Source organism: Diorhabda sublineata, chromosome 7 (assembly GCF_026230105.1).
Source record: "Diorhabda sublineata isolate icDioSubl1.1 chromosome 7, icDioSubl1.1, whole genome shotgun sequence".
Classification (NCBI taxonomy): domain Eukaryota; kingdom Metazoa; phylum Arthropoda; class Insecta; order Coleoptera; family Chrysomelidae; genus Diorhabda; species Diorhabda sublineata.
In genome coordinates this window covers 15,807,558-15,817,463 of record NC_079480.1, presented here as the reverse complement: position 1 = coordinate 15,817,463, position 9,906 = coordinate 15,807,558, and the positions used below count along the sequence as shown (strand labels likewise).

The window sequence follows — 9,906 nt, the reverse complement described above, 5'->3', positions numbered from 1 at the left end:
TGCAAGAAAATACATTTCGATTTTATATAAGGAAATTGAACTAAATGTTTTTTGAATATTTTTGTTTAAAAACTGTACAGATTATAAAGAAGAACGTGCCTTCAACTTGGAGCAGTAGACATTTCAATAGTTTTAGTTTCAAATAACAGAATGTGTGAATGCCGTAGCCCCCAAAAAATTTCATTAAACTCGTTATGCAGTTTCCAGAACGGACACGGGAATCATAAAAAGGGGTGAAATAAACCAAAAGTGGTATTAATCATATTTAGTTAGTAAAATTGTTTATTGATGTTGAAGAACCGCTTCTTTGTCATACTTTTACTGTTGCCGAATTGTTAAATTATTATCATTTCTGGAAATACTCATCCTTTTCACTTAATCCTAAATAGTTTTATGAAGGCACGTTTTATTTTGTTTCATATACCGCTCTTTATAAATAATTTTATGGTTTTAAACTCATCGTAATCCTTAAGTTTTATTGCTTTTTGTATCTCCTATATCCTCAATAAACTAACAACAACATTACAAAGAAATATCCATTCCCATAGAAATATTCTTTTCGACGTTGTAAAATATTTTATTTATAGAATTCTTATGGAATCTATTATTGTTAGGTTTAATTGTTATTTTATTTTTATCATAGGTATGCATACTTATACATATACAACTTTTATTTGACAGAGGAGGATTACTCGTTTCATTTTTTTTTCCAAATGTATAGCACTACTCCCTTGGAATCAATTCCATCAGGAACTGTTGGAATACGAGCTAAATCGCGATCTATTTTAAGCGGCACAGTGCTAAGTAATTCAATTTATAAAGAACGTCAATCGTGTGACATAAACACATCCATTTCAATACTTCTGCTTTTCATCCACAATTACTTTCATATTTATGCTAATTTATTACAGTTTCTATGCTGACGTTTCATTAATAACCTCTCTAATGTTCCGCGTTATTAATTCAGAAACAAGCCCCGTCGACCGGTGACGGGTGAAAAGAAAAATGGCACCTGGTCAATTTTTTCACGTACTTTGATTCTCTATTCCAACTCGAAAAATTTGTATTGTATTTGTATTTGATGACAGATCTACATTGTCGCTTCAAATTCAAGATAAAATATTTAATGAATTTATTAAAGTACTAAATACTATTAACTCGTGTTTCCCAAACCAGAAGTCAAAATAGAGGGAAAATAATTACGATTGAAGGCTATCATCAATCTTTGATAAAAAAAGAAAAGAAAAACAGACTCTAGTGACAGGCAATTTGTGGGTAAATTAGCCGTATCTGCTCTGTGTTTCGTGGTTTGTTAACACATAATTTATAGGATCCTTTATACTGAGTGACAATTAAGGGTGAAACAGGAGGTAATATCAAAAATAGCACTTAAAACGTAAATACAACATTTATTTAAGGTAAAAAAATCTCCAATAATAATTAACATCTGTGTTAGAAAATGGAGTTTCCAATACAACGTCACGCGGGAATATACAACCGATAAATTTTTAATTTTACAGTAATTTTCGTGGTGTAAAAATATATTGGTGAATTATTGAAGAAATAGAAATTTGAGTAAATGATTCATGACACTTAATTCAAAAAGGCCCTACTGTATATTACAATAAAGACAAGTTTCAATATTCGATCCTTCCATATTCTCCCTATTCTATAGAATAGTATAAAAGGATTCAATTTAGGTACAACATTGTATTCATAGCAAATACTATAAATCAAAAATCCCTATCGATTGATCCGTCTCTTATTGTTATTTCATTCCTTTGTTCATCTTTAGTATTCTTTACCACAAATTCAAAGATTAATATGTTATTCTCATAATAAGAAAAACAATTTTCTATTTAATATTTGTTATAAGCACGATATTATAGCTCAATAAATTTTAACCCCCATTAAATAAGGAATTTGTAGATCTGGAATAGATATGCATGAACTTATGGATTGATTTATCGTAAGAATATGTTTGCTTCCTATATTCTAAATAACAGATATATTTGTATAAATTATAACTTGATTATCATTGATTCACTAACAAAAATAAAGAAATCTTTAAAAAAGAAATTTGCTCAGGAAAATTTTTGCGCATGGATTTAACGACGTTGGGAAATGGTGGAAAAGGAGTTAGCGGCTGGCAAACTTACACGGGAGTTTGTCAGTGAAGTTTCGCGTACCGTGCGATATATACGCGAATGGAAATTTGAAAAAATTGTGTAAAGTTAGTTAAAACTCTCGTCGAGTTTGAAATTGAAAAAGTTTCTCGCGTGTTTGTGAGCGATAGATTAACTCTGCTTTTGATTTTTGTCATCTGATATCAAGTTTTGACTAAATTAAAAAGAGCGCTGGTTAGTATTGGCTTTTTATATTATTTTTTAAAATTTTGGATTCAATTAATTTTTTACAATTTAAGGTCTTCGTAATTTTAGAACGATGACTATTCATTTTTTTTACATAAATTTTATTTCTAATCAATTGTTTGTAATTAGAAAAAAGAATAAGGAGAATAAGGAATTGTTAGAATTTTATTTTTATATAGTAATAGTGACAGAGTCCTTATATTTTTTTATTCAGGTTCAGTTTGCAAAAATTTTCAAATGGCATGTCTTAATTAAAGTGTAGCTAACTCAAATATGAAGAAATTAACATCAAATTGAAGAATACTATTTGAGATTTAATAATATTACATTTTTTTGTTATGTTTATTATGAAGGTTTCAAATTACAATAAATTTTTGTTTGACTTACTCAACGTGATCAAAAGAGTCGTAAGTCAAATAGTTGGTTCCTTTTAGAACATTCTATCAGTATATTTTCAAAATTTAGCTGCAGGAATGTTGGCGTTATTTTATATAGATATATTCTTGATTTTGAGTCTCTTTTAATTTGAAATTCTCTCTTTATCTTTTTATTTTGATTATCAATTATTTTTTCTTGAAAAAAAATTAGAATCATTCGTGTAATTTTGTGATCCAAAACAATGATACAACTGTAATCTAAATAATATTGTATTTCTCTTAAGTTTCCTCGTTCAAAAATGTGTGATAATTTCAATAATAAAAAACTTTGAGCAGTATAAAATTTTGTATAAGCTGCTTAAAGACAAGATATAATTCGATGGAAAAAATATTAATATCAGTATCTGGTATCTTGGTAAACTTTTTATTTCTAAGTAATACGTCTTTGAAGCATATAAAAAGAAAACTTATAGTATTTTTAATAATTTGTAGTTAGCGCCCAATTTAATTCAAATATTCCTTTACAGATCGTCAAAAAACGATCACATTCCCTACCACGTCTTAAGGTGCATTCCTCTCAGCAGGATAAATTGCAAATGGTACAGTCATTAGCTACACATGTCACCAAACTCATTAAAAATGAAAGTTTTCAACCCAATGGCGCAAGTAACGTCGATGAGTGTTTTTGAAATGATCTCGTTTTAATTGGCGAATCTCTTTATACGTTTTTTGGACATTAGAGAGAAGGCTCTTTCACGAAATGGAAATATACATCTGGTTGTTTGTTTGCATTTGTAATTTTAATGGTGAGTTTCTAAAAGAAATTCATGAAATTTATTAAAGTAACTATGCGTTATAGTTTTGAAGTGTAGTTTCATTTTTTCTTTGATCTTTTTGAATTTTGTAACGTTACTTATAATTTTATTTTTTCCTAATCTTTCCTGTTATGCAAAATCTCTTTTCATTTAGATGAAAAAAAGCGGCACTTAAAATTTTACTTTTGAACAATAAATGTTTCCTCGGTTCCAAAGTTTTCTACCAGAGCATTTACAATCCACTTTAATCAAACGTATATCATCATATTCTAGCCAACACACACACACACATACACAGCGATCGCAGGAACCAGATGGAAAGGCGGCACAAAGAAGTATTGCCTGGTGGCGACATTAGACATCAAAAACGCCTTCAATTCCGCCAACTGGAACTGCATCATGCAAGCTCTACGAGAGAAAAGCGTTCCAGAATATCTGTGTAGGATAGTAGCCAGCTACTTTACCGATAGAGTTCTCAAATATGACACGAAGAATGGTCCTAAGGAGTACGATATTACAGGAGGTGTACCTCAGGACTCTGTTCTATGCCCACTCCTGTGGAATGTCATGTACGACGGACTGTTAAGACTGAAACTACCAAGTAACGTCAAACTGATAGCGTACGCTGATGATGTAGCGGTCGTGATCGTTGCCAAACATCTTGATGAGATAAGCCATATGTTCGACATCACCTTTGACAGAATCAACCAATGGATGGACGAAATGAATCTCCAACTGGCGAAGTACAAGACTGAGGCAGTGCTTATTAGCAGCAGAAAAGCAGTAGAGACCATCAAGCTGAAAGTCGGTACACAAGAAATCACATCACAACCGTATATCCGATATCTGGGAGTGATGCTTCATGCCCGACTCAACTTCAAGCAGCAGGTAGAACACGTCAGTGCCAAAGCATCGATAGTAAGAGCTAGTCTCGCAAGACTGATGCCTAATGTCGGCGGCCCAAAGCAGAGCAGAAGACTACTATTATCATTAGTTGTCACGTCGGTGCTCACTTATGGAATATCCATTTGGGCAGATTCGCTGGAGCTGCAGGAGTCATGGAGAAAGGCTGGACCAGTATATCGTCTAAATGCTGTAAGAGTAGCCAGCGCCTTCCGCACAATATCGGAGGAAGCAGTCTGTGTCATTTCCGGAACTTTGCCACTCAGAGCTCTAGCTGAGGAAAGAAGGAACCTTTACCATTGAAAGAAGAAGAGCGAATGACTTCCACTAGAAGAAAGAAGATATAAAATCTTAGCAACCAGAAGGAAGAGCAGCAGCTAATTCCTCCCTCTGCGATGTAATGCCTAAAAGCGAGGTCCGTGGGGGTTGAGAGGATAGAAGATAAGAGGTTTAGGGTTTAGTGAGTAGGGGCAATAGCGCCGCAGAGTCGAGTCTCACATATTCAGGCGTACCACCTATGCCTGAAATCCGTAAAAGGATTCCCCCCTCTTATAAAAAAAAACACACACACACAAACATGCACACATAGGGAATGTTTTAATAAATTGAGATAGACAGTTAATTATTTCTAGGACTTGTATCTGGTGCTGGACTGAAATGGGTTCGTGTAAACGTACCTCAATATAGGGTACCAGGGGAAACGGCCCAGTTACAATGTGAATACGACTTAGGTAATGATACTTTATATTCCGTTAAATGGTATAAGGATCACGAGGAATTCTATAGATTCGTTCCGAAAGAAAGGCCTCAATCTAATTGGTTCGAAGTAGATGGAATTCACGTTGACGTAAGTATATAAACTGTTTAAATATCAATTGATTCATCACGATGTGAGATTCTGTTTTCGTTACTTTTTATCGAGGTCCGATTCCACAAAAACAAATATTGAATCAAACATTTTAATTCACAAATATCATGACGGAACAAAATTAGTAAATGATTAATCGGGTTGACGTGAATATAGCTCGAGATTACTATAGCATGTTAAAGAATCATTTTGATCGAAAAGATACAGTCATAAATAAAGTAAGGCTAAAAAAATCATTTTTATGCATGTAATACGAGGGGACTTTGAAGTTACGTCCGAATTATAAGAGTCCTGCTAATTCATCGAATGAAAGCTAAAACATTCCATTCAAAATGAAAGTGCATCAATAATATTTGATAGTATAGAAAAATGAATGAGTCTTGATTACGTTTTCATTTTAAAATAAAAATAATATTATTTTAGAACAATGAAATCCGCAGATGCAATCACGTTCGATTTAGGATTTTTTAATTTATTTTACGTTGGTGTTATTTTGCTAATTGATACCGCGTCATTCTAAATGATTGTCAGCTGAATAATACAGTGAATGAAATTGCTCCCTTCAGTAATATGGACGGCCATGTTCTCATATATTCTATTTTTTTATATTTAGAATACAGATTTGTTGTTTTATATTACAGTAAATGGTGATTTATAAAGGTATTATTGAACATTCAACATTATTTTACATTAAACGGTAAACCGACAATTTGAAATCTAAATTTAATAAAATGATAATCTTAAACTGATTGATATAAGTTTCGTTTGTTTAATATGAGTTTCAAATGGTATCTTCTTAAAAAAATTGTAGATACTTTTTTAAATTGAAAAATGTAATTCTTTTGTTCCAGATGAGTCGTTCCGATAGCAAAAGAGTTGTAATAAGACCTATAGATTGGAAGAGTACCGGGATATTTCGATGTGAAGTATCCGCAGAGGCTCCATCTTTTGCTTCAGCGCAGAGCGAGGCAAAAATGGAAGTAGTAGGTAGGTTCAAATATAATTTGCAACAATACTTTGAGACGTGTCAGTTTGAATATTTAGTTTTAAATCTTAAGAATTAAATCATTTTTTTTTTGAAAGAGGAATTCTCCAACACACCTCAATCCCCAATTAATTAATTCCCCTAAGATTGGACCAAATAAATGTTTTCCGAAACAAATAATAATTTTTACCTAAACAAGCTTATTAGTTTGACATACAAATAACTCTGGATTATTGCTTGTTTATGGCTACCGTTACCACGAAAAGTTTAAGATGTGTCGCGAACAGTGTAAATCTAGGTAGAGAAGGAACGTCAACTAAGTAACTCAGATAATGAAGATGTAAAGCACAAATGTTCTCAGCAAACATAAGATTCTTTGTATTCAACTTGTCGGGTCATGGAAAATGTACGTTCACAAATGTGTATATACAAAGGGAGTGCCAAGAGTAATTTGAGATATTCTTGTAGACGACACGATTAATATTTAATTTGAACGAAAAAAAAACAACTATCGCTGTTTTATTGTTCCAGCTCTTCCAACTGAAAATCCTGTTATATCAGGTGTAGAAGACGAATATCAAATTGGAGATGAAATAAATTTAAATTGTACAGCAGGAAAAAGTCATCCTGCTTCTATCTTGCATTGGTATATAAACGAGCAGCAGGTAAATACTAATTACGAATCTTTTACTTTCTCTTGGATCAAAATGTTGATGATTGTATCGATAATTTTATTTATAACAAAAGACATTATTAAATTTATTTTTAAAGATTCAAAAACAAGACGCACTAATTTCATATCCCGACGAACAACATTCGCGAGGGTTGGTATCATCGGTGTTAGGTCTAAAATTCAAATTGGGTAACCACCATTTCCGTGGAGGTTCGATGAGGGTGAAATGTGTAGCTTCAATGACACCTTTACTATATGAATCAGACAGGGAAAGTGTCGTACACACGAAATCTCTACCACTAAGAGAAGCCCTTCTATTGGGTAAGTAAACTTTGTATAGCTAATAAAATAACCAAAGAAGTGCAAAGGAAACAAATTACAAAAGAAAATGAGGCAAAGGGCTCAGTTCGATAAACTTTAGGTACTTCTGAATAGACAGTAGAGGATAATTTTGTATATCCTATATACTTTTCTATTAACAAATGCTTTAGAACAGAGAAATAATATAATTTATTATTATTAATAACGCGAGAGCGTGTATATATCCATTTGATATTTTTTAATTAATTAATCTTCTCAAAATCCGTTTTGTGACTGGATTTTTTCCAGGGTTATGCAATACGCATTTCCTACCGAATCACACTGTATATAACGTTTATAATTTTTTTTGTTATAGTGAAAAGTTTCGGCAGTCGAAACGAGTTCAACATCGCCTCATTTCTTTTCGCTGCAATATACCTTTTAACGTGAGTGTTTTTAATTGTTTAAAAATATCGTGGTAAATAAAAAATTGTTTCAATATTTGTGCAATTCGATGTCGCCTTGAACTGAACTGCTATTCTTAGTGTCTATTTCGACTGTGATAATCATCTAAATGAAAACTTTGTTTATTCTCCCCGTAACCCCCAATGACTTTCGAACAATTTTAGTATTTTAGAAATTGATTATTTTTGCATGATTATGATCAATGTAAATATTAATATAAAGGATGTTACCTTCATAGCAATCAAAAAAAACTTTATCGATTTAATTCATCAATTGCAGATTGTGGAAAATAAATGAGTCTTATAAAGATGAAAATATCCTTAATATTGATCTTTATATTAACAAATTCTATAGAATACATTTGTATACTACCCTCATTGAATGTTTGGGCGTCCGTTGAAATAAAATAGTATTCCAATGGAAGTAATCATATAATACAAAATCAAATGTGTGATATAACTAATTACTAGTGTTTCCATTTTCTTCATTTAGTTCATTCAGTATATTTTGGTTAATGATGATCGTCAAATTTGGCTTAATAAACAGTTCTCAATGTAACATGTTACAAATTATGTCAATCAATTATTATTCAAATAATTAAATATGTTTTATAAACTTCTGAGATGGATAGAACTAAAAAATTTTATTTCATGAGACATTTGTTTCATGACGACTCTTCACAATAGAGATAAAATTTCTCCATTCACGAAATTTTCGAGATACTATCTGCCATTTTCAAGTGATTCAATTATCATTCGCGCGATTGTTACAAAAGAGAATCAAAGAAGAAGAAGAACGCTTGTTATTATTACCTAATAGCTTCTCAAAAAATCTCATACATTTTGGGAATGCCGTCAGATTTATAAGCAAGAGAAAAGCATCATTTAATATGTAATGTATTCAAGAAATCGCAATTTTTTTCAGGATGTATGTGGTTGATTTTCAGTATTAACTCCAAATAACAAAGTCTGCATTATAAAAAGACTCTTATTTTCCATTTGAGTTTTTTCTATTTTATAAAAATAACGGACGCCACTGAAAAAAACAAATTTTACGTTAATAAAATGCACTACAAAAATATTAATCATTGAAGATTAAATTTTTTATTATTAAATGTATTTTATACAAAAATAAGTGTAGGCCAAGGCTCAATCAACGCGATATTGTTTTAAAAGGAAAACTACCAATCTGTCATTAGATTGAATGACATTTTAATAATTTTGAACGTCGCTTGTCACATAAGATTTAAGCAAAGCAGCATTGATTGGGACTCTCTCCACTCCTCAATTTTGTTACTTCAATAAATGTAAAGTGAAAACAACAGTATAGAAAACGGAACAAAACAAAACACACAAGTATTTGGTCGTTTTCTAATCATATTTTATCCTGTTGAAAGAGCCAGTCGTAGAAAGTGGCCATAGAAAAAAAAACAGCAATTTTGTTAATATATAAATGATAAGTCAAATTTAAAGTAATTAATTTCAGAGATTAGAGTCGCAGATAATGGTTATTTTTTATCATTTTTTTAGACCATATTGTAACATGTCTGTGTAAATAAAAGAAAAAGTATTGGAATCCATAATTTTTGTCAAACAAGTTTACAATAAACTTTTTTTGCCCAATATCACATATTTATTTATCACACTAACCCCTAAATAATATCCCTGATTGTTGAACTAATTTATTTTTAATTTGGTTTTACGTTCATGCACATTGGCGTTCACGAAGGAACTGTGTAGCATGATCATTTAAACGAAACAAAAAAAAACTTGTATCTGTGGTTTCCGCCCATTCCTTTCATTCAACGAAATTAAAAAAGGCAATTTTCTATTGATCTGGAGCTTTCCGCAAAAAAATTCGATTAAATTAAACTGAATAGCAGGATGTCCGCCAGCATATCCAACAAAAATATAAATACGAGTATACAGTACACAAAAGGATTTTACCGTTGAAAGGATAATGATGGGATGTATAATATTGGTCAAATGCGAGGGCAAGCATTGGGGGTATAAATCATTTCATCCATATATTATTAATCACCAATTTTCAAAATTTATAGTTAAATTATTATGAGAGGATTCACTTCTATCTTGAGGTGGGTTTAAAAAAAACAATTGGAAATCATTGAAAAGCGATTTTTTATAAAGT

At 31.4% G+C, this 9,906-nt stretch overlaps 1 protein-coding gene across 1 annotated transcript; it reads left to right on the top strand.

Moving 5' to 3' along the window:
* The first annotated feature begins 1,894 nt into the window (after positions 1 to 1,894).
* On the top strand, positions 1,895 to 9,380 carry LOC130446438 (cell adhesion molecule 2-like). The gene is made up of 7 exons (XM_056782706.1): positions 1,895 to 2,360; positions 3,277 to 3,555; positions 5,100 to 5,314; positions 6,187 to 6,322; positions 6,852 to 6,985; positions 7,092 to 7,314; positions 7,670 to 9,380. The coding sequence occupies exons 2-7, from the start codon at positions 3,510 to 3,512 to the stop codon at positions 7,741 to 7,743; spliced, it is 828 nt and encodes a 275-aa protein (XP_056638684.1). The 5' UTR covers positions 1,895 to 2,360; positions 3,277 to 3,509; the 3' UTR covers positions 7,744 to 9,380.
* Positions 9,381 to 9,906: the final 526 nt, after the last annotated feature.